This window comes from Macaca mulatta, chromosome 3 (genome assembly GCF_049350105.2).
Source record: "Macaca mulatta isolate MMU2019108-1 chromosome 3, T2T-MMU8v2.0, whole genome shotgun sequence".
In the NCBI taxonomy this organism is placed as follows: Eukaryota; Metazoa; Chordata; class Mammalia; order Primates; family Cercopithecidae; genus Macaca; species Macaca mulatta.
This window is the reverse complement of record NC_133408.1, coordinates 44,483,325-44,506,968: the sequence shown is the minus strand read 5'-3', so window position 1 is coordinate 44,506,968 and position 23,644 is coordinate 44,483,325. Positions and strand designations below refer to the sequence as shown.

Here is a 23,644-nt window from a genome sequence, read left to right as displayed (position 1 = left end):
CTGGCCTCAAGTGATCCTCCCACCTTGGCCTCCAAAAGTGCTGGGATTACAGGCATGAGCCACCACATCCAGCTCAATCCCCAGCCTTTGACACTCTCTTTCCAACTCTTTCCCCTCACTCCATTTTTCCAAATCCTGGGAGTGTGTTCCCCTACACCACCACACCCCACCCTTTGCTGCAGTCACATCCTGGCTTCAATGTAGCCCTTTTCCTGCTAGGAGAAGAGCCCTCCTTGGTCACAATGTCCTCTCCTGCCCTCTGCCACAACTGAGCTAGGCTTGGCGTCAGCGCCTTGCTGCTAGAGCAAACCAGTTAATTGCTGCTGGCAGGCCCCCTCACCTCTGTCAGAAAGTTGATCTTGAAGCCAGTGGTCTTGTTGGTTTTGGGCTGTCCATCGTTGAGATAGTTGCCCATGGCCAACACAAACTGTGGACGAGAAGGTGGGCAGGTCCTGTCCTCCACCACCACCCACCCACCCTGCTCTCTGGATGGGCCTCCATGCTGGAAGCCCCAGGAGGCAGAGAAGCAGATAGGGTGCCAGGGAGGGTATGCCCCCTGACCTCCAGGATCTTGGCGAGCTTCCGACTGTTTTTGAGCTCCAGGGAGGCCTGGCGCAAGCATTCAAGGCTGCCACGGATCTCCTCTGTCTTCTCCTGAAGCGTGGCCTGGAAGTGGAGGCTGCGCAGGCGCGTCTTGTATTCGGGAACTGACAGCATCTGCCTCGAAGGCAGAGCCAGGAGTCACCCATCCCCTTCCTGGGACCCTCTGCCCCACTGCAGGCTTTGGGGTGGGGGGTCTGCTAAATGCTTGGGCCCGATATTCCGGTAGGAAGAATAAGCACGACCCCTGGGGGAGCCCACCTCCCATGTACCTTGGACCCCTAATGGGACCTGGCCATTAAAGGTTAATGTTAAACTGGGACACAGAGGCCTGGGCGCAGTGGCGGCCCTCGAAGGGGCGCGGGACTCCAGCAGCACTGGCCACAGCGACAGCCCCTATGGAGCCGGCCGAGGCCTCGGGGCGGGACTGTGGTCGCGGCACCTGCAGGACGAACTGGTCCGGCTCGCTGAGGCGGCCGGGCGCCTCGCGGAAGGCCTGGTAGCGCTGCTCCTCGTCGGCGTCGGGCGCGAAGAGCAGCAGCTGCGCCAGATGCGCGGGCTCCAGGCGCCGGGGCTCCATGCTCATCAGCACCTGGCGCAGCTCCGCGGGGCTCAGCTTCAGGTGAGCCAGGAGGATGGCTGCGGGCGGGGCGGCGCGGTGAGTGGGCGGGGCGGGGGCGGGGCAGGATGGGATCCAAGACGGAGAGGGAGGGCAGAGGCGGAGAGAAGCGGGGACGGGGCGGGGCCTACGGGAGAGGGCGGGGCCTTGAGGCTGGAGGGACCAGAAACGCGGACAGGGACCAGAGGATGCGCTGAGGCGGGTACCGGGTGGGGAGAGGACGGCGCTTCAAGATTGGCCTGGGCTAAGGGGAGGAGCCTGGGAGGGGAAGAAAAAAGGAAAAGGGGCGGGGCCGATCGGTGAGCAGGGGCAAGGAGAGGTTGGGGCCCGGCAGGAAGAGGGCGGGGCTTCCAGGTTGGCCCAGGCTACAGGGGGGAATCTGAAGGGGCAGAGGACAAGGAAAGCGGGTAGACCTGCGAGGGAGAGCTGGGGCGGGGCCTGGGCTACTGGAGGAACTCTAGAGGGGTGGGGAACAATGAACAGGGCGGGGTCTACGAGGATAAACTGGGGCGGGACTCAGGTGGAAAGAGGGCGGGGCTTTGGGATTGGCCTGGGCTACTGTGAGGAGCCTGGAGGGGGCAGGAGCAAGGAAAAGGAGCGGCGCTGCTGGTTGAGATCGAGCTGGGGTAGAGGGCGGGGACCAGCAGGGAGAGGGCGGACCTTCCAGATGGGCTTCGGCTACAGGGAGGAGACAGAATGGAGAAGACAAGGAACAGGGGCGGGGCCTGCGAGGGGTGCCGTAGGGGGCGGGGCAGGGGCGGGCCCTGAAATAGAGACGGTCTTTCATAGCCCGATTTAAGGGTGAGGACTGGGTTCTCGAGGCGCTAGATTAAGAAGCTGGGTGGAGCCTATGGGGGTCGGGCCAGGGACAAGGGCGGGGCCTGCGAAGGAGAGAGGGAATGAGGCTGGAGGCGGGGCCAGAACCGGGGAGTTGATTACACAGTGAGGGCGGGGCCGGCACCTGCGCCCAGGTGGGATCTGGCTGGCTATGGGGCCTGGGAGGGGGCCTTCACCGCGCTGAGCGACTGGAGTCCGGGTCCCCACCACCTAATCTCTGTCATCCACCTGGGCAGGTCTGAGACCCAGAGAAAGGGCCGCCACCTGCCCCCTACACCCTCTGGGGTTCCCCGGACCCTCACAGGTGTTGTAGGCCTTCTTATGGGACAGGATCTCCACCACCTCCTTCTTCCGGAAGGGCTCCGGCCCCGGCACCGGTTCTGGAAAAGAAACTGACAGTTTACGAAGGGGGCTAGGCTGAGGCTGCAGTGGGAAGGCCCAGGAGTGGTGTGGCCACAGCCAACAGCCACGATTCCCCCTAAGGACGACCTCGACTTAATCAGCTACGCATGTCCATAGTCCCCTCATTCCTCAGGTCAGGGACCCTCAGACCTCAGGTCCTGTGTGTAACCTCCCCCACCCCGTGCCCTGTGCATCCTCCATGCTGCAGGAGGCCAGGTCTTTCTGTTCCATCCTGGGACCGCCTGTTCCACCCAGCAACGACAGGGAGATACCCAGGAAAGGGTGAGGGCAAGGGAGCCTGGAAGATATATTTGTGGATGCCCCCTGTCTACGGTGTGACTGTGAACAAATTACCTCACCTCTCTGTGCTTCCTCATGAGGAAGTGGGTGGTGATCACAGTATGTACATCATAGAGTTGCCATGGGATTTAGAAATTAGAGTCCCTGGTATTTGATCACTGCACAATAAATGCCAGCTTTTTTTTTTTTTTTTTTTTTTTTTGAGACAGGGTCTCACTGGGTCACCCAGGTTACCAGGTTGGAGTGCAGTGGTGTGATCACGGCTCACTGCAACCTCCACCTCCCAGGCTCAATTGATCCTCCCAACTCAGCCTCCCAAGTAGCTGGGAACCACAGGCATCCTCCACCATGCCTGGCTAATTTTTTGTATTTTTGGTAGAGACAGGGGTTTTCCCACGTTGCCCAGGCTGGTCTCGAACTCCTGAGCTCAGGTGATCCACCCATCTCAGCCTCCCAAAGTGCTGGGATGACAGGCATGAGCCACTGTGCCCGGCCTAAATGCCAGCTATTAAATAACTCAGGGATGGAAGGCTTGAGGACACATCAGGTTAAATAGCAGTCAGTGCAGCCCTGGGAGATACTAAGCCTGGGGCTGTCACAGATGGTGTGGTATCTGGGGTTCCCCTAAGGCCATCAGGCCACTCACTAGCAGGTTTCTGGGTGCCGAAGTGGAGCTCCAGGTCAAGGTATTTCACCATGTCACTCAGCTTGTCGTAGTCGGAGTCTTCCCCGAGCTGCCAGGGAAGATGGGAAGTTCAGAGGAGGAAGAGCAGCAGCAGCTGGACTGGACTCCCACTTCCCACCCTCTGAGGGCCGCCCTGGGGACTTCCCAAGCAAAAGCACCCATCAGGTGCTGGGATCAAGCCCAGAGCCGGAGGAGACTGCAGAAAAAGCCAGATCATCCGAGTCACTGGGTGCTGAGCCAGCGCCTCTTTGGGTTAATCGAGACTCAAGACTTGGAACTCTACTCGTGCAGAAGCCAGCAAGGTGGGACTGAAGCAGGGGCATGAAGGAGCTGTGAAGAGGCTAGAGCCAAGTAAGGGGCTACCGGAGGTGGCTCAGGGGTCTGGCTCTGTCATTAGGTCTCCTTGGAGGGCGGTGAGTTCACCAGGGCTGCCCTGGGCAGAGTGAGCTGCTGCAGGGAGAACTGCAGCTGTGACAGCCTAAGGGCCAGATGCTGGACACGTGGCTGTGATGAATGGCATAGATGAGAGGTGACAGCCTGGGGCTGGGACAGGGAGTGAGGATGGGGTGCCTGCCAAAGGGAGACGACCCAAAGGGAGGGCAGGCAGGGGAATGAAGTCTTAGAACACAGCTGCAGGGCAGGGACACTGAGGATGGATTTGGGTTTGGCCAGATGTGTGACCTGTGTCCCTGTCTCCGCCTTTGGTAACCAAAGGAAGAACCACGCTGTGGAGCAAGACTTGGAGACTGGTTTAAGGTTGGCAGGAGTGAGGTCTCCAGGGGACTCAGGAGGTCCCTATTTGTGCCCTTGTCTGAGTTTTGTTTTTTTTTTTTTTTTTGAGATAGGGTCTCACTCTGTACCCCAGGCTGAACTGCAGTGGTGCCATCTTGGCTTACTGCAACCTCCACCTCTGGGAATCAAGTGATCCTCCCTCTTCAGCCTCCCGAGTAGCTGGGACCACAGGCATGCACCACCATGTCCGGCTAATTTTTTGAATTCTTTGTAGAGACGAGATCTCACTATGTTGCCCAGGCTTGCCTTGAACTCCTGGGCTCAAGCAGTCCTCCCACCTCAGCCTCCCAAAGTGCTGGGATTACAGGCATGAACCACCAAGACTGGCCTCACTGAGCATCTTTATTAGCAACTTGGAAAGGGTCCCTGGAGATGTGGGCTGATTATATCTTGGCTGAGAAGGCAGGAGACAGAACTGGGACCCAGGAGATGGCAGTGGGGAAAAAATCACAAGCATGCTTCTGCCCAGTGTGACTACACGTGAGAGCGTGTTATGGATCCCAAGAAGATGCAGTTGAGGATGATGGTGAGCATGAGCGCTGGGTTGGGGCAGCCTCAGGAGCTGGAAGGAGTCCCCGCCATATTAAAAGGAGTATGATGTCTGGGTCAAAGGAAGTGAGAACCCTGTTCTCTCCTCTGAGCTGGAACCCCCATTGGGGGTTCCATCTGGGAATGTCTCTTTGACAGGGACATGGACACTGGAGTGGGGGCTGGAAACCACATTCTAAGAGAATGACCTGAAAAAAAAAGAGGTGGGGTGAACCTTGTTCATCTTGCAGATTGTTTGGTCTGTGGATAAGATTGCTCTGCCTGATTTCAAGGGCCAGAAAGAAAACAGGGCATGGGAATCCTGGGGAGACAAGATTTCAGAGCAAGACAAAGGATGGTTAAAATTGTCCAGTGAGGAAAGGAAGACCTTGACAGGTAGTGAGTTCCCCATCACTGAAGGTGTTCAAGCATACCCTGGCAGTGTTGTGCGGGAGGAAATTCAAGCATCAAAGTGAAAGGGTGAAGGCTGGTGTGTAGGAGTTTGAACCAGCTGCTCTTTTAAGGGTTTAAGAGAACTCGTGTGGCCTCAAGAGCGATAGGTTTCAAGGATGGGTACGGGGGCATTTCCAGGTGTCCCCAGTGTGTGTCGTTGGCTTAGGGACATAGATTGGCTTCAATGCCTGCAATGGCCCCCAAGCATGGAGATGTCCTTGGGCTGGGCGTCTACTCATCCTCTGCTTGGGGTAGGGAGTATGATGTTGGAAGATGCCTGGTAGATGGGTTTTCCTTCAGTGATGCTGCCCAAGCCATCCTCCCGCAGTACAGAGCACTGGTGGGTCCCAGGTCACCCACCTGACCCCAGATGGTGCCTTCTGAGTTCTCCACCTGTTCCCACCGCAAGCGCTTGACACTCATGTGGCTGGTCTCACTGCGCCGGTGGCCCAGGCCCCGGGACAGCATGGGGGGTGCACAGGGCACAGGTGGAGGCAGGGGCGGTGGGGGTGGTGGAGGGACTGGGTGGCTGAGTTGGGTGAGGGGCTTGGTCAGCGCCTGAGCAGGGCCCCGGGAACCATCAGAGCCGCGGGAGCTGGGCTTGGGGTCATGGAAAGGCAGGGGTGGTGGTGGAGGGGGGCTGAGTGGGGGTGGGGGGATGTGGTCAGAGATGGAGGAGTAGGTCAGGGAGCTGCCTTCTTCACTGCTGCTGACACAGTCGCTGGCGCTGCTCCGCTCATTGGTTACGAAGCTGCCCTGGTCATCATGGAAGCTCATCTGGTGGTGGGGAGAGAGGCAAGGGGAGGGTGAGGCTGGGCCCAGAGAGACTACAGCAGGTGCAAAGTGAAGGATCATGGGATAGCCTGGGACAAGGATAGGGCTGTCTCACGGGTTAGCATCAGCCTGTGAGGGGGACAGCCTAGGATAAGGATAGGACTGTCTCATGGGTTAGCCTCAAGCTGTGAGGGGCATAGCATGGGCTAAGGATAGGACCCTCTCATGGGTTAGCCTCAGGGTGTGAGGGGGATAGCCTGGAACAAGGATAGGACCCTCTTACAGGTTAGCCTCAGGCTGTGGGTGGGATAGCCTGAGCTAAGGAATGGGCTAACCTGGGACAGTGAATACGGGCTAACCTCAGACAAGGAGCATGATAACCTCAAACAGGAGATAGGGTAACCTGGGGCAAGGAGTGGGATAGCTTGAGCCAGGGAGTGGGATAGCCTGGGGAAGATCCCAAGGGCAGCAGGCCCCTTCAGGAGCCCAGGAACACTATTGCTTTGCGGACCGCCACACCTTGCCTCACCCACCTCCCTCCACACCTGCTTGCGTGCCCACCTCCTCGTAGTCATTCTCGGGGGTCAGGAAATCATCCACGATGGTGACCCGGGGGCCCAGCTGCTCGCTCAGCACGTCCAGGAAGCGGTCAGTATCACGGCTTCGCACAGGGTGGGAGAAGGTGAAGAGCTTCCTGCGGCTGGGCGGGCGGGCGGGGTCCGGGCTTGGGGGGCTGTCAGGGCAGATGGGCCCGGGGCCTGGCTGTGGGGAGGGCGCCCTGCTGCTGTCCAGGCTGGCGTAGGGGTGGGACTCAGAGCTGCTGGGGGAGGCCAGACCCCCTGAACACAGCGGGTGGTAGCAGGGGGAGGGCAAGAGTCGCTCGCTGGGCCACGAGACGCCGGACAGGGTCCTGGGCCCTGGAGGGGGGATGGAGTATGAGGATTCCTCTTCAGCCAGCACTGGGGTTCCAGGTGCAAGCTGGAGAGAGGGCCCCTTTCCCTCTCTGGGCACAGTGCAGGAAGACCCTGGGCGGCCCTGCCTTCCAAGCATGACCAAAGGCCAGACCCAGTGAGCAGGAGCATTGTTCAGCCTCAGGACAGGCTGGATGCCAGCTCACCTTGGAATGGTCACCAGGGGTCCCAGCTGGGAGCCACTGAACACCACTAACTCAAAGGGTGGAGGGGCTTCTCTAGGGCCCAGACCCAGAGTCACGGGGCATCTCGCATGCCCAGAAAGCCCTGAGATGACAGGAGGATCTCCCAGGGGTCCTGCCTTCTGAGCTGCAGAGCAACTGTCTTCCCAGCTGTGCCATTCACAGGACAACACGTGCACTCGATAGTTTATCCAATAACCCCTTGCTAACTCGGGGACTTCTTCAGAAACAGTCATCTGCCAACATCTGCCTTCTTTTTCTTTCTTTTTTTTTTTTTTTTTTGAGACAGATTCTCGCTGTTGCCCAGGCTGGAGTGCAGTAGTGCAATCTCAGCTCACTGCAGCCTCTGCCTCTCGGGTTCAAGCAATTCTCCTGCCTCAGCCTCCTGAGTAGCTGGGACTATAGGCACGTGCCACCACACCCGGCTAATTTTTTTGTATTTTTTGTACAGACAGGGTTTCACCGTGTTAGCCAGGATGGTCTCAATCTCCTGACCTCGTGATCCACCCGCCTCAGCCTCCCAAAGTGTTGGGATTACAGGCGTGAGCCACAGCGTCCGGCCTCTTTTTCTTTTTTAAGATAGGGTCTTGCTCTGTTGCTTACAGGCTAGAGTGCAGGGGCTCGATCACAGCTCACTGCAGCCTTGAACTCCTGGGCTCAAGTGATCCTCCCAGCTCAGCCTCTTGAGGAGTTAGGACTACAGGCATACGCAACCATGCCCAGCTAATTTTTTTTTTTTTTGTAGAGATGGGGTCTCACTATGTTGCCAGGGTGGTCTCAAACTCCTGGGCTCAACTGATCCTCCTGCCTTGGCCTCCCAAAGTGCTGGGATTACAGGCACAACCCACGGTACCCAGGCTACTGTCTTGATCCACAGCTGAGGTGAGGGTCACAGGGCCATGGGAGGGACTGGGACAACCCTGACCCTGATGGAGCAGAGAAGCAGCTCCAGGGCTGAGCCTGGGGTGGAGGGAAACACCCGGACAGTCAAGAGGACAGAGGCTGGAGCCCTACCTGCGGTGACTGCCGGGCTGGGGCCCGGAGGGGAAGCCCGGGATTTGGACACGGTCCCCATCTTCCCTTTGAAGCTGCTGTTCAGTCGAGACTCGAGCTCTGCATAGACGGCTGACATCTGGAGGGAGGCGGGGGTGAGTCCAGCCCACCCTACTTCTCCTCATGGCCCTAATGTGGCCTCAGAGGCCAGGCCTGGGTGGGCCGGGAGGCAGGGATCTGCCCCAGCCTGAAGCAGCCCCTTGGCCTGGGTCTCCTGGGCCCAGTTCTACGGACCGTCCATTCCCCGCCCCCTATTGACCCCACCTGGAGGGCAGTGAGAAGGTCTCACCATCTTGGGGTTGGGGGTCTCAGGGAGGGAAGTGCCATCGCCCGCTTGGCGCTCGCCTGGGATCAGGGGAAGAGGCATCTCAGGGCACTCGCCAGGACCTACCGAGGAACATGTCATTACGGTAACGATGTCTGTACGGTAATGTATCTGAGCTCTAAGGCTCAGGCCCCGGCCCAGAACCAACAGGCCCCACAGACCCAGGAGGGCCAATCCTGAGCCCTGCTTAGCCCCATTCCCTGGGATTCCCCACCTCACCAAGCCCATTTTGCAGGTGGAAAAACTGAGCTCCTTTCATACCCTCCCCCCGACACCGGCCTTACCGCAGCTGAGGCCAGCCTCCAGGCCCTGGGACCGGAGGCTGCGGCGGCACATGGAGGAAGCCCGCATGGAGCTCCGCGGCTGGGGCTCGGGTGTGGGCTCCGGCTCCAGGTCCAGCTCAGGCTCCGGCTCTGCTGTGGGACATGCAGGGAATATGGGGCCCTCTTGTCCTCTCAGCCAGACAAGGGACCTCCAAAACAGAGAGGGGAGGGCAGATGTCATCTGCACCAATATGTGGACCCCAGGCTATGGGGTCTGCCCTGCTTGCCTCCAGAACAGCTCTTGAGGGGAAGCCCCGGGGCAAGAAACCAGGTGCCAGGAGTGGCACCAAAATGCAGCGAGCCTGAGCTCGGGGGCCTAGCAGAGATCTCATGACAACAGCTTCCAGAGTCTCAACTCCCTGTGCTTGCCCCAGGCCAAGTCACTGCTGCCCAGAGAGGATTATGGGCAAAATAGGTTTTTTTTTTTTTTGCTTTTTTTTTTTTTTAGACTTAGTTTTGCTTTTATTGCCCAGGCTGGAGTGCAGTGGCGCAATCTCAGCTCTCTGCAACCGCCACCTCCCAGGTTTAAGCGATTCTCCTGCCTCTGCCTCCCGAGTAGCTGGGATTACAGGCGTCCATCACCACGCATGGCTAATTTTTGTATTTTTAGTAGAGACAGGGTTTCACCATGTTGGCCAGGCTGGTCTCAAGCTCCTGACCTCAGGTGATGCACCCACCTCAGCCTCCCAAAGTGCTGGGATTACAGGCATGAGCCACTGCTCCCGGCCAAAATAGAAGTTTTTTGAGCTTAGGCAGATATGTAAGACATGTGCTGTCCAGCACGGAGCCCAGGCTTCTTGCTAAAACCCTAGCAAGTTGTGGGTCCCTGGGACTGCAGCTCATGGGCACAGCAACTCTGCAGCAGCTCCTCCCCTCCCTTCCCCTCCCCTCCCCTCCCCTCCATCCCCTCCTCTCCCCTCCCCTCCCCTTCCTTTTCAACTGAGTCTGGCTTCCTTCCCTCCCTCCCTCCCTCCCTCCCTTCCTTTCTACCTTCCTGTCTGGCTTTCTCCTCCAGGCTGGAGTGCATAATTTCAGCTCACTGCAACCTCCGCCTCTTGGGTTCAAATGATTCCCGAGCCTCAGCCTCCCAAGTAGCCGAGACTACAGGCATGCACCACCACACCTGGCTAATATTTTGTATTTTTTTTTCAGTAGAGATGGTGTTTCACCATGTTGGCCAGGCTGGTCTTGAACTCCTGATCTCAGGTGATCCACCCGCCTCAGCCTCCCAAAGTGCTGTGGGATTACAGATGTGAGCCACCACGCCTGCCATTTTTTTTTTTTTTAGACAGGTCTCACTCTGTCCCCCAGGTTGGAGTGCGATCAAGGCTAAGTGCAGCCTTGAATTCCAGGCTCAAGAGACCCTCCTGCCTCCCCAGTAGCTGGGATTACAGGTGCATGCCACCATACCCAGCTAATTAAATTTTTTTTTTTTTTAGAGAAGGGATCTTGCTATGTTGCCCAGGCTGGTCTCCAACTACTGAACTCAAGTGCTCCTCCCACCTCATCCTCCCAAGTAGCTGGGACTACAGGTGCATGCCACCACACCTGGCTAATTTTTGATTTTTTTTTTTTTTTTTTTTGAGATGGAGTCTCGCTATGTCACCCAGACTGGAGTGCAGTGGTGCGATCTCAGCTCACTATAACCTCCATCTCCCGGGTTCAAGTGATTCTCCTGCCTCAGCCTCTCAAGTAGCTGGGATTACAGGTGCGTGCCACCACGCTTGGCTTATTTTTGTATTTTTGGTAGAGACGAGGTTGCCCCAGTTGGCAAAGCTGGTCTCAAACTTCTGACCTCAAGTGATCCACCTGCCTCGGCCTCCCGAACTGCTAGGATTACAGACGTGAGCCACCATGCCCAACCACCCCTGGCTGATTTTTAAGTATTTTGTAGATATGGGGGTCTCGTTGTGTTGCCCAAGCTGGTCTTGAACTCCTGACCTCAAGCAATCCGCCCACCTCAGCCTCCCAAAGTGCTGGGATTACCGGCGTGAGCTACCGAGCCTGGCCTGCAGCGGGTTTCATAGCAGGGGCAGGGTGCCTAGACCAGGGTAGAACACAAGTTCCGCACACCTTCCATCCACATGGCCTGCATGCTGAGTGCAGGGGTTTGTGGGCATTCAAAGGGCACGCTGAACACACTGGTGGCAGCCACACGTGGCACCGCAGGCCTGTGTGTGTGCAAGAAAGAGTACACTGGGAGCCACTGGCCAGGTGGGATGCGGTTGTGGGCTCACAATCCTGGTGATGGTGTTGGCATGTCTGTAAACGGCAACCACATGAATTTCTTTTTTTTTCTTTTCTTTCTTCTTCTTCTTCTTTTTTTTTTTTTTGAGGGCAGTAGCTCGATCATAGCTCACCGCAGCCTCGATCTCCTGGACTCAAGCCATCTTCCCACCTCAGCCTCCCAGCTAGCCAGGACTACAGTTGTGCATTACACCTGGCTAAATTAAAACGTATTATTTGTTTATTTATTTTTTTGGTAGAGACAGGCTCTTGCTATGTTGCCCAGGCTAATCTTGAACTCCTGAGCTCAAGTGATCCTCCCACCTCAGCCTTCTAAAACGCTGGGATTATAGGCGTGAGCCAGCGCATCCAGCCTTACACAAGTTCCTTGATCTGTGCCACGCTTCTCAGAGTACCGAGCACAGCCGCTGAGATCACTTCCATTTTGTGGGTGCAAATACTGAAACCATAGGTGGTCAGGTGCAGTGTCTAAAGTCTCAGGTTATGCTGTGTACGCCACATAAAGGTCACGCTGGGAAGGCACATCCGTGGGGCCACATGTGGGCCTAGCCCTGGTGTATTGTGGGTGTGTACGAGCATGGCTGTGGACACATCTATGTGGGAGGAGCCCAAATCGGCTGTAAGACCCCATAGGTGAGGCCACATGCAGTGGCTCACACCTGTAATCCCTGTGCTTTGGGATGCCAGGGCGGGAAGATTGCTTGAGCCCAGGAGGTTGAGGCTGCGGTGAGCCGTGATGGCACCATGACACTCCAGCCTGGGCAACAGAGCAAGACCCCATCTCCAAAAAAAAAAAAAAAAGGGCCGGGTGTGGTGGCTCACACCTATAATCCCAGCACTTTGGGAGGCCAAGGAGGGCGGATCATGAGGTCAGGAGATAGAGATCATCTTGGTTAACACAGTGAAACCTCTTCTCTACTAAAAATACAAAAAATTATCTGGGTGTGGTAGCATGCGCCTTTAGTCCCAGCTACTCAGGAGGCTCAGGCAGGAGAATCGCTTGAACCGGGGAGGTGGAGGCTGCAGCGAGTCGAGATCGCGCCATTGCACTCCAGCCTGGGGCACAGGAGCGAGACTCTGTCTCAAACAAACAACAACCAAAAAAAACTTCACAGGTGAGAACAGGTGTCTGGATGTTCACCTGGTGAGCTGGACAGTCAGCAGCTACAGGCAGGGAAGTGGCAGGGGAGAGGACGCTTACCTGTCATGGCCGTGTAGCCCAGGAAGCATGCGATTTTCTCCTGGCAGAGCTCCTGCTCCTCATAGGTCAGCAGCTGGTAGATGAACTGCCACAGGACCTGCTTGGCAGGGGTGTCCAGCACAGGGTAGACGTCAACGATGAGGGTGTCAATGTTCCTGGGGGAAGGTGCAGGAACGAGAGGCTCAGTACTCACGGGCTTACTATGATGCACAGAGTGGGGGTAGACAAGACGGGACTTCCAAGCCACAGTGTCTGCCCTCATGCTCTATCCCTGCCCTTGAAAGACAGAAGGGGGGGCTGGCCACAGTGGCTCACGCCTGTAATCCCAAAACTTTGAGAGGCCGAGGCAGGTGGATCATTTGAGGTCAGGAGTTCGAGACCAGCCCAGCCAACATGGTGAAACCCCGTCACTACTGAAAATACAAAAATTAGCCATGCGTGGTGGTGCACACCTGTAAGCCCAGCTACTCGGGAGGCTGAGGCAGGAGAATTGCTTAAGCCTGGGAAGTGGAGGTTGCAGTGAGCTGAAATCGTGTCACTGCACTCCAGCCTGCGAGACAGAGTGAGACTCTGACTCAAAAAAAAAAAAAAAAAAAAAAAAAAAAAAGAGAGAGAGAGAGAGGAGTGGGCAGGAAGGCAGGCTCCAGGGATAGGGTAGCCAGACTCCAATCTCAGCTCTGCCACTTACCAGCTAAGTGACCTTTCTCAAGTGACTTACCTTCTCTGTGACTCAGTTTCCTCATCTGTAAAATGGGGATAAAAATAGCATCTACCTCATAGAGCTGTTGTGAAGATTAAAACGTATAGAAGAGGCGAGGCATGGTGGCTCATGACTGTAATCCCAGCACTTTGGGAAGCTGAGGGTGGCTGGATCACCTCAGATCGGGAGTTCGAGACCAGTCTGGCCAACTTAGTGAAACCCCCCTCTCTACTAAAAATACAAAAATTAGCTGGGCGTGGTGGCATGTACCTGTAGTACCAGCTACTCAGGAGGCTGAGGTAGGAGAATCGCTTAAACTGGGAGGTGGAGGTTGCAGTGAGCTGAGATTGCACCACCGCACTCCAGCCTGGGTGACAGAGCAAGAATCTGTCTCAAAAAAACAAAAAACATATAGAGCAGGCCACGCACGGTGGCTCATGCCTATAATCCCAGCACTTTGGGAGGCTGAGGTGGGTGGATCATGAGCTCAGGAGTTCGAGACCAGCCTGGCCAATGTGGCGAAAACCCCTCTCTACTAACAATAAAAAAATTAGCCAGGCCGGGCGCGGTGGCTCACGCCTGTAATCCCAGCACTTTGGGAGGCCGAGGCGGGCGGATCACAAGGTCAGGAGATCGAGACCACGGTGAAACCCCGTCTCTACTAAAAATACAAAAAATTAGCCGGGCGCGGTTGTGGGCGCCTGTAGTCCCAGCTACTCGGGAGGCTGAGGCAGGAGAATGGCGTGAACCCGGGAGGCGGAGCTTGCAGTGAGCCGAGATCGCGCCACTGCACTCCAGCCTGGGCGACAGAGCGAGACTCCGTCTCAAAAAAAAAAAAAAAAAAAAGAAAAAAAATTAGCCAGGCGTGGTAGCACATGCCTGTAGTCCCAGCCACTGGGGAGGCTGAGGCAGGAGAATCGCTTGAACCCGAGAGGCGGAGGTTGCAATGAGCTGAGATCATGCCATTGCACTCCAGCCTGGGCAACAGAGCAAGACCTCGTCTCAAAATAATAAATAAATAAATAAACAAATAAATAAAGAAATAAAGAAGTAGGAGAACATCTTTTGACCCAGAAGCAGGGAAGAATTTAAAATTTCAAAAGCCAGGCCGGGTGCAGTGGCTCACACCTGTAATCCCAGCACTTTGGGAGGCTGAGGCAGGCAGATCACGAGGTCAGGAGATCGAGACCATCCTGGCGAACACGGTGAAACCCCGTCTCTACTAAAAATACAAAAAATTAGCCGGGCATGGTGGCGGGCGTCTGTAGTCCCAGCTACTCGGGAGGCTGAGGCAGGAGAATGGCGTAAACCCGGGAGGCGGAGCTTGCAGTGAGCCGAGATAGTGCCACTGCACTCCAGCCTGGGGGACAGAGCGAGGCTCCGTTTCAAAAAAAAAAAAAAAAAATTCAAAAGCCAAAACTGTGGGCAGCAAGTCACCCAGGTGCCAAGGCTAGAGACTGAGGGCACAAGCTCTTCCAGTATAATAAAGAAAATATATAGAATAAGAATAGTTATACTAGAAATAGATTATAGATATGATTATATGTGAATATTATTAATCATTAGTTTATAGCATTACTGTTTATTCCAATATTATAATAATCTTTGTTCTACAATTATAACCTAGGAAAAACCAGGCCATACAGAGATAGGAGCTGAAGGAACACGGTGAGAAGTGATCAAAAGACTAGTGTGGGCCGGGCGCGGTGGCTCAAGCCTGTAATCCCAGCACTTTGGGAGGCCGAGACGGGCGGATCACGAGGTCAGGAGATCAAGACCATCCTGGCTAACATGGTGAAACCCCGTCTCTACTAAAAAATACAAAAAATTAGCCGGGCGCGGTGGCGGGCGCCTGGAGTCCCAGCTGCTCGGGAGGCTGAGGCAGGAGAATGGCGTAAACCCGGGAGGTGGAGCTTTCAGTGAGCTGAGATCATGGCGTAAACCCGGGAGGTGGAGCTTTCAGTGAGCTGAGATCTCGCCACTGCACTCCAGCCTGGGCGACAGAGCGAGACTCCGTCTCAAAAAAAAGAAAAAAAAAAAAAGAAAGACTAGTGTGAGCCCTTTGTTGCGCCTGGACAGGGCCACTAGAGGGCTCCTTGGTCTAGCGGTAACGCCAGTGCCTGGGAAGGCACCCGTTACTTAGCAGACCAGGAAAGGGAGTCTATCTTTCCCGGGAGAGTTAGAGAAGACTCTGCTCCACCACTTCTTGTGGAAGGCCTGCCATCAGTCAGGCCTGCCATCAGTCAGGCCCGCCCCCAGCCATCCAGAGGCCTAATAGTCTCCCTGTGATGCTGTGCTTCAGTGGTCACGCTCCTGGTCCGCTTTCATGTTCTGCCCTGTACACCCAGCTCCACCTCTAGATAGCAGTAGCAGAATTAGTGAAAGTACTAAAGTCTTTAAAATGCATAGAAGAGGCCAGGCGCGGTGGCTCAAGCCTGTAATCCCAGCACTTTGGGAGGCCGAGACGGGCGGATCACGAGGTCAGGAGATCGAGACCATCCTGGCTAACACGGTGAAACCCCGTCTCTACTAAAAAATACAAAAATCTAGCCGGGCGAGGTGGCGGGCGCCTGTAGTCCCAGCTACTCGGGAGGCTGAGGCAGGAGAATGGCGTAAACCTGGGAGGCGGAGCTTGCAGTGAGCTAAGATCCGGCCACTGCACTCCAGCCTGGGCGACAGAGCGAGACTCTGCCTCAAAAAAAAAAAAAAAATGCATAGAAGAAATAATGACGGCCGGGCACGGTGGCTCAGCCTGTAATCCCAGCACTTTGGGAGGCCAAGACGGGCGGATCACGAGGTCAGGAGATCGAGACCATCCTGGCTAACACGGTGAAACCTCGTCTCTACTAAAAAAAATACAAAAAACTAGCCGGGCAAGGTGGCGGGCGCCTGTAGTCCCAGCTACTTGGGAGGCTGAAGCAGGAGAATGACGTGAACCTGGGAGGCGGAGCTTGCAGTGAGCCCAGATCATGCCACTGCACTCCAGCCTGGGCAACAGAGCGAGACTCCGTCTCAAAAAAAAAAAAAAAGAAGAAATAATGACGTAAGTTGTCCCCTCTTTCTCTCCACCTCAGCTACCAAATAGGGAAGGGCCCCCTGTCTGGTGGACACGTGACTCATATGACCTTACCTATCATTGGAGATGGCTCTCACTCCATGCCCTGCCCCTTTGCCTTGTACACAATAAATAACAGCACGGCCAGGCATTCGGGACCACTACTGGTCTCTGCGTTTTGGTGGTAGTAGTCCCCCGGGCCCAGCTGTCTTTTCTTCTATCTCTTTGTCTTGTGTCTTTATTTCTACGATCTCTCGTCTCCACACACGAAGAGAAAAACACACAGGCCCTGTAGGGCTGGACCCTACACAAAACTATAGGACCAAAAATGTGGCGAGTTTGATTATGCAAAAGCAAGGTTATCTATTCAAGGAAGCCCAACATAGACACATTAATATTAGACACAACAGACCTAACAACAGAAGTAACAAATGGGAGAGAAATTTACAACATGCAAAATCAAGGAGAAATCAGTATCTAAAATATACAAAGGTGTCCAGCTGTCGTGGCTCACACCAGTCATCCCAGCACTTTGGGAGGTTAAGGCAGAGGAATCACCTGAGGTCAGGAGTCCGAGACCAGCCTGGCCAACATGGTGAAACCCCATGTCTACTAAAAGTACAAAAATTAGCCAGGCATGGTGGTGGGCGCCTGTAATCCCAGCTACTTGGGAGGCTGAGGCAGGAGAAACACTTGAACTGCGGAGTCAGAGGTTGCAGTGAGCTGAGATTGCGCCACTGGACTCCAGCCTGGGCAACAGAGCAAGACTCTGCCTCAAAATAAATAAATAAATAAAACAAAATATACAAGGGGCTGGGGGCAGTGGCTCATGCCTGTAATTTCAGCACTTTAGGAGGCTAAAATGGGCAAATCACTTGAGCCCAGGAGTTCAAGACCAGTCTGGGCAACATGGCAAAACCCTGACTCTACTAAACAAAACAAAACAAACAAACAAACAAACAAAAATTAGCTGGGCATGGTAGGTGAGCGCCTGTAGTCCCAGCTACCTGGGGGGCAGAGGCACAAGGATCACTTTAGCCTGGGAGTTCGGGGCTGCTGTGAGCTGTGTTTGTACCACTGCACTCCAGCTTGGGTGACAGAGTGAGACCCTGTCTCAGAAAATAAACAAAATGAAATAAAATAAAATATACAAGAAACTTCATGCCAGTCAACAAGGACAAAAATCCAAGAAAACAAAAATGGACAAAGGGTATGAACAGGTAATTTACAGAGAAAATTCCAGAAAAAGTTCACAAGCATATTAAAAGACGCTTAAAATAATTAGTAATAGAAGGCCGGGTGTGGTGGCTCACACCCGTAATCCCAGCACTTTGAGAGGCCGAGGCGGGCAGATCACGAGGTCAGGAGATTGAGACCATCCTGGCTAACACGGTGAAACCCCGTCTCTACTAAAAATACAAAAAATTAGCTGGACGTGGTGGCGGGAGCCTGTAGTCCCAGCTACTCGGGTGGCTAAGGCAGGAGAATGGCATGAACCCGGGAGGCGGAGCTTGCAGTGAGCCAAGATCACGCCACTGCACTCCAGCCTGGGTGACAGAGCGAGACTCTGTCTCAAAATAAATAAATAAATAAATAAATAAATAAATAAATAAAATAGATAGTAATAGAAGAAAACCAAATAAAAACAGGATGTCACTTTTATGGCTAAGAAACTAACACAAATAGGCCAGGCACAGTGGTTCACGCCTGTAATCCCAGCACTTTGGGAGGCCAAAGCGGGCAGATCATGAGGTCAAGAGATCAAGACCACCCTGGCCAATATGGTGAAACCCCGTCTCTACTAAAAATACAAAAATTAGCTGGGCGTAGTGGAGAGTGCCTGTAGTCCCAGCTACTCGGGAGGCTGAGGCAGGAGAATTGCTTGAACCTGGGAGGTGGAGGTTGCAGTGAGCCAAGATCACATCACTGTACTCCAGCCAGATGACAGAGTGAGATTCCATCTCAAATAAATAAAAATTAAAAAAAAGAAACTAGCAAAAATAAAAAGTTGGACACCACTGTGATCTAAAGGAATCTGGCTATAGTTATAATCAATGTATGAAATATACACAGAGTAATGTGGACAGAGCTAAACACATAGTAACTGGTGAATAAGTCAGACACAAAACATGATATAAAGCACAATGATTTTTTTTTTCTTTTTTGGAGACAAAGTCTCGTTCTGTCACCCAGGCTGGAGAGCAGTGGCGTGATCTTGGCTCACTGCAACCTCTGCCTCCTGGGTTCAAGTGATTCTCCTGCCTCAGCCTCCCAAGTAGCTGGGACTACAGGTGCCCACCACCACGCCCAGCTAATTTTTTGTATTTCAGTAAAGACGGAGTTTCACCATGTTGCCCAGGATGGTCTCAAACTCCTGAGCTCAGGCAATCTGCCCAACTCAGCCTCCCAAAGTGTTAGGATAACAGGTGTGACCCACCGCACTCGGCCTGTTTTTCTCTTTTTTCTTTTTTGAGACAAGGACTCACTCTGTCACCCAAGATGGAATGCAGTGGCACAATCACTGCTCACTACAGCCTTGAACCCCTGGGCTCAAGCGAACCTCCCGCCTCAGCCTCCCAAGTAACTGGAACTACAGGTGCACACCACCACGCCCAGCTAATTTTTTCTTTTTGTAGAGATGGCTTCTTGCTCTGTTGCCCAGGCTGGTTTTGAACTCCTGGGCTCAAGCGATCCTCCTGCCTCAGCCTCCCAAAGTGCTGGGATTATAGATGTCTGGCCTGGGTTTCTTTTTGATGTCATGAAGTTTTAAAATGGACCTTGGTGATGTTTGCACGTATTTGTGAATAAAGTAAAAACCACTGAATTGTATAATTAAATGGCAAATTGTATAGTATGTGAATTACATCTTAAGACTCTTCAGAGTCAGGTACAGTGGCTCATGCCTGTAACCCCAGCACGTTGGGAGGATCACTCGAGCCCAGGAGTTTGAGACCAGCCTGGGTAACATAGTGAGATCTCCCCATCTTTTTTAAAAAACAAAACAAAACCAGGCCGGGCACGGTGGCTCACGCCTGTAATCCCAGCACTTTGGCAGGCTAAAGCAGACGGATCACCTGAGGTCGGGAGTTCGAGACCAGCCTGGGCAACATGGAGAAACCCCGTTTCTACTAAAAATACAAAATTAGGGCCGGGCGCGGTGGCTCAAGCCTGTAATCCCAGCACTTTGGGAGGCCGAGACGGGTGGATCACGAGGTCAGGAGATCAAGACCATCCTGGCTAACACGGTGAAACCCCGTCTCTACTAAAAAAATACAAAAAAATTAGCCGGGCGAGGTGGGGGGCGCCTGTAGTCCCAGCTACTCGGGAGGCTGAGGCAGGAGAATGGCGGGAACCTGGGAGGCGGAGCTTGCAGTGAGCCGAGATTGCGCCACTGCACTCCAGCCCGGGCGACAGAGTGAGACTCCGTCTCAAAAAAACCAAAACAAAACAAAAAAAAAACAAAATTAGCCAGGCATGGTGGCGCATGCCTGTAATCCCAGCTACTTGGGAGGCTGAGGCAGGAGAATCACTTGAACCTGGGAGGTGGAGGTTGCGGTGAGCCGAGATTGCACCACTGCACTCCAGCCTGGGCAAAAAGAGCGAAAATCCATCTCAAAAAACAAACAAAAAAAACCCCCAAAAAACCCTTCAAACAAAACAAAAAGGTATGGACAAGTGACAGGCTTTGCAGAGACCATAATAATGACCCATGGACTGAGGAGTGTGATAAATGCAGCTGGCTGCAGCTGAGGTCCAAAAAGAAAGACAGCAACCCTACCCGGAAGGGCCTGGCCCATGACAAATGCCCACAGGTGGGGCTCTGGTGAAGGTCCCATCAAGAATGCTGCAGGTAAGGCCGGGCGCAGTGGCTCACGCCTGTAATCCCAGCACTTTGGGAGGCCGAGGCGGGCAGATCACGAGGTCAGGAGTTTGAGACCAGCCTGGACAACATGGTGAAACCCCATCTCTAGTAAAAACACAAAAAAATTAGCCAGGTGTGGTGGCGCATGCCTGTAATCCCAGCTACTCAGGAGGCTGAGGCAGGAGAATCGCTTGAACCCAGGAGGTGGAGGTTGCAGTGAGCCGAGATTATACCACTGCATTCCAGCTGGGTGATAGAGCGAGACTCCATCTCAAAAAATAAAAAAGAATGTTGCGGGTGGTCCCTGTCTGCCTCACTTCACAGAGAAGGCTGAGACTCACCCAAGGTCACGTGGCTAGGAGGTGTCAAGTCAGAGATTGTTCCAGGGCAGCTCAGTTGCCCACCACCCTGGGACCCCGATACCAGCTGCCACCTTCCTGAGCATCCCCCAGGAGAATGGGACTGAGGAGGCTCAGGCAGGGAGACTAGGATGTGAGTCTAGGTAGGACTTAGGGCCCACCCAGGGCAGGTCCCCACCGCGGCTTTGGTCTGGCCACCTGTGCTGGAAGAAGCTCTCGAGGGCCCGGCAGACCCCATAGCGCTCAGGAGGCGTGAGCAGGTGCTCCAGCTGCTGGCTGAAGGTCCTCCCTTGGACCCGGATACTGGACGGCAGGATCTCCGCCACCCACTGCAGGGAGGTGAGCGCCGACGATGGGTTGGGCGAGTCCAGAGAATCCGAGTCTGCTGGGACCACAAGCGGGAGAGGCACGAGTGACCCAGAGTCCCCAGGCCAGGTGCAGTCTCCCTGGCTTTTGAGGTCAGTAGACCTCCTGAGCTGGGGTGTGGCTGTCCAGTGCCATGCATGGGAAGGCATGCCTGCTGTGCGACACTGGGGCCAAGGATAGAGGGAGTCAGTCCTGGGAAGGGTCCCTAAAACTATACGCTAGGGTTTTTTGTTTGTTTGTTTAGACAGTGTCTCGCTCTGTTGTCCAGGTGGGAGTACAGTGGCGCGATCTTGGCTCACTGCAACCTCCGCCTCCTGGGTTCAGGTGATTCTCTTGCCTCAGCCCCTCAAGTAGCTGGGACTACAGGCGCGTGCCATCATGCCCAGCTAATTTTGTATTTTTAGTAGAGACAGAGTTGCGCCATGTTGCCCAGACTGGTCTCAAACTCCTGGCCTCAAGCTATCCTCCCACCTTGGCCTCCCAAAGTGCTGGGATTATAGGCATGAGCCACCGTGCCCAGCTTCACCGGGGTTCTACAGCACCACTTAGGGGGCAGCCCTGGGAAGGCAAGCTGAAGGTTTAGGGGAAGAGCTGAGTCCTCTGTACTGTGAATCTCACACATAGCAGCCCGGGTAGTGTCTCTGTGGGCCAAGGAAGCCAAGTGTCCATGGGGGTCTCACCACTGGCAAATGGGACGAGCCCTTCCTCCACCACCAGCGTAGGCATGGCACCACTGCCCTGCAGCATGGACACCACCTTGTCGTGGGAGCAGTTCCTGCCAAGCAGAGATGGCCCAGGAGGGCCTGACTGGGGTGAGCCCTCTCCACGGCCACCAGCCAGACCTCCCTGTCCTGCCCACAGAGGCCACACAGCAAGACCACCTCTGTGTGACTCTGTGTCCCCAGCATGGAGCTGGAATATTTTCTGGTTGGAAGGATGAACTGAGGTCCTGGCTAGAGTTGGAGACTGGCGAGGAGGAGGGTTAGATTCAAGAGTTCCCACTGGAAAAGGGACAGACCTTGGGGACCAGCTGGTGAGAGGAGATTGTGACCATGGCCTGGGTGCCCCAAAAGGCAGGAGTCTTGCAGGGGGTGGGGGCAGTTCATCACCAACCTCTGGTGTCCCCAATAGCCTCTGACCTCATGTCCAGTCCATTGAGGAAGAGGATCCGGTCACCTGACTTGAGGGCAGCATTGTCAGCTGGGCTCCCTGGAAGCAAGAAGAGAGGGTGTGCCAGTCAGCGGCAGGTTACCACTTTGAGAGCAGAATGCTATCCTGTTCTCGGCCGGGCGCGGTGGCTCACGCCTGTAATCCCAGCACTTTGGGAGGCTGAGGTGGGTGGATCACGAGGTCAGGAGATTGAGACCATCCTGGCTAACACGGTGAAACCCTGTCTCTACTAAAAATGCAAAAAATTAGCCGGGCATGGCGGCAGGCGCCTGTAGTCCCAGCTACTTGGGAGGCTGAGGCAGGAGAATGGTGTGAACCCTGGAGGCGGAGCTTGCAGTGAGCCGAGATCGTGCCACTGCACTCCAGCCTGGCCGACAGAGCGAGACTCCGTCTCAAAAAAAAAAAAAAAAAAAAAAGAATACTATCCTGTTTTACAGGCGAGAAATGGAGACTCAGAGACCCATAACTGGCTGGGAATGGTGGCTCACACCTGTAATCCCAGCACTTTGGGAGGCCAAGGCAGGAGGATCACTTAAGGTCAGGAGTTCGAGACCAGCTTGGGCAACATAGTGAGACCCCCGTCTCTACCAAAAAAAAAAAAAAAAAAAAAGGTAGAAAAGTACAGAGCCCCATAGGCATGGGTGGCAGAGGAGAGTCAAATCAGGTCAGCAGATCCCTGTAACAGACTCTGCACATCTCCGATCTCAGCTGCTCTAAGGATCTAAGGACCACGGGAGTGATCCCCTAGCGGGGGCACAGCATGAACCCCCAGTGCTGGAGAAGAGCGAGGTCTGGAGAGCAGGACTTAGGCAACACCAGTACTTCTTGAGTCGCTGCTCCATACACTGTTCTTCGCCCCACATAGAAAGCTCCTGTCAGGGCCGGGCGCGGTGGCTCAAGCCTGTAATCCCAGCACTTTGGGAGGCCGAGGCGGGCGGACCACGAGGTCAGGAGATCGAGACCATCCTGGCTAATAACACGGTGAAACCCCGTCTCTACTAAAAAAATACAAAAAACTAGCCGGGCGAGGTGGCGGGCGCCTGTAGTCCCAGCTACTCGGGAGGCTGAGGCAGGAGAATGGCGTGAACCCGGGAGGCAGAGCTTGCAGTGAGCTGAGATCCAGCCACTGCACTCCAGCCTGGGCGACAGAGCGAGGCTCCGTCTCAAAAAAAAAAAAAAAAAGAAAGCTCCTGTCAGGGTCTGGGATTCCTCTTTGCTTCAGAATTATTTTCTGTACATATATACTTTTTTTTTTTTTTTTTTTGAGATGGAGTCTCGCTCTGTTGCCCAGGCTGGACTGCAGTGGCGCGATCTCCGCTCACTGCAAGCTCCGCCTCCTGGGGGTCAAGCCATTCTCCTGCTTCAGCCTCCCTGAGTAGCTGGGACTACAGGCGCCCGCCACCACGCCCGACTAATTTTTTGTAGTTTTAGTAGAGATGAGGTTTCACTGTGTTAGCCAAGATGGTCTCGATCTCCTGACCTCGTGATCTGCCCACCTCGGCCTCCCAAAGTGCTGGGATTACAGGCGTGAGCCACCGCGTCCAGCCTTCTGTATATATTTTTAAAATTTTAGAGACAGGGTCTTGCTGCAGTGCAGAGGTGTGATCACAGAGCCACTGCAGCCTCAACCTCCTAGGCTCAAGCAATCTTCCCACCTCAGCCTCTGAGTAGCTAGGACCATTGGCACCCACCACCACTCCAGGCTAATTTTTTTTTTTTTTTTTTTTTTTTTAATGGAGTCTCGCTCTATCACCCAGGCTGGAGTGCAATGGCATGATCTCTCGGCTCACTGCAACCTCTGCCTCCTGGGTTCAAGCTATTCTCCCACCTCAGCCTCCTG

The 23,644-nt window shown here is 54.6% G+C and overlaps 1 protein-coding gene across 1 annotated transcript in view; it reads right to left on the bottom strand.

Annotated features, from left to right (window-relative positions):
• Window positions 1-23,644, bottom strand: part of GRID2IP (Grid2 interacting protein) — a 44,480-nt gene that overhangs the window by 5,907 nt on the left and 14,929 nt on the right. The window contains exons 8-21 of the mRNA XM_077998159.1: window positions 21,774-21,843; window positions 21,315-21,409; window positions 20,467-20,650; window positions 12,293-12,447; window positions 8,806-8,934; window positions 8,486-8,583; window positions 8,158-8,275; window positions 6,552-6,907; window positions 5,577-5,993; window positions 3,405-3,492; window positions 2,359-2,436; window positions 1,043-1,239; window positions 562-717; window positions 341-427 (exon numbers count right to left, since the gene is read on the bottom strand). Of these exons, the coding sequence (XP_077854285.1) occupies window positions 341-427; window positions 562-717; window positions 1,043-1,239; window positions 2,359-2,436; window positions 3,405-3,492; window positions 5,577-5,993; window positions 6,552-6,907; window positions 8,158-8,275; window positions 8,486-8,583; window positions 8,806-8,934; window positions 12,293-12,447; window positions 20,467-20,650; window positions 21,315-21,409; window positions 21,774-21,843 (2,228 nt within the window). The remainder of the gene's footprint in view (window positions 1-340; window positions 428-561; window positions 718-1,042; window positions 1,240-2,358; window positions 2,437-3,404; window positions 3,493-5,576; window positions 5,994-6,551; window positions 6,908-8,157; window positions 8,276-8,485; window positions 8,584-8,805; window positions 8,935-12,292; window positions 12,448-20,466; window positions 20,651-21,314; window positions 21,410-21,773; window positions 21,844-23,644) is intronic.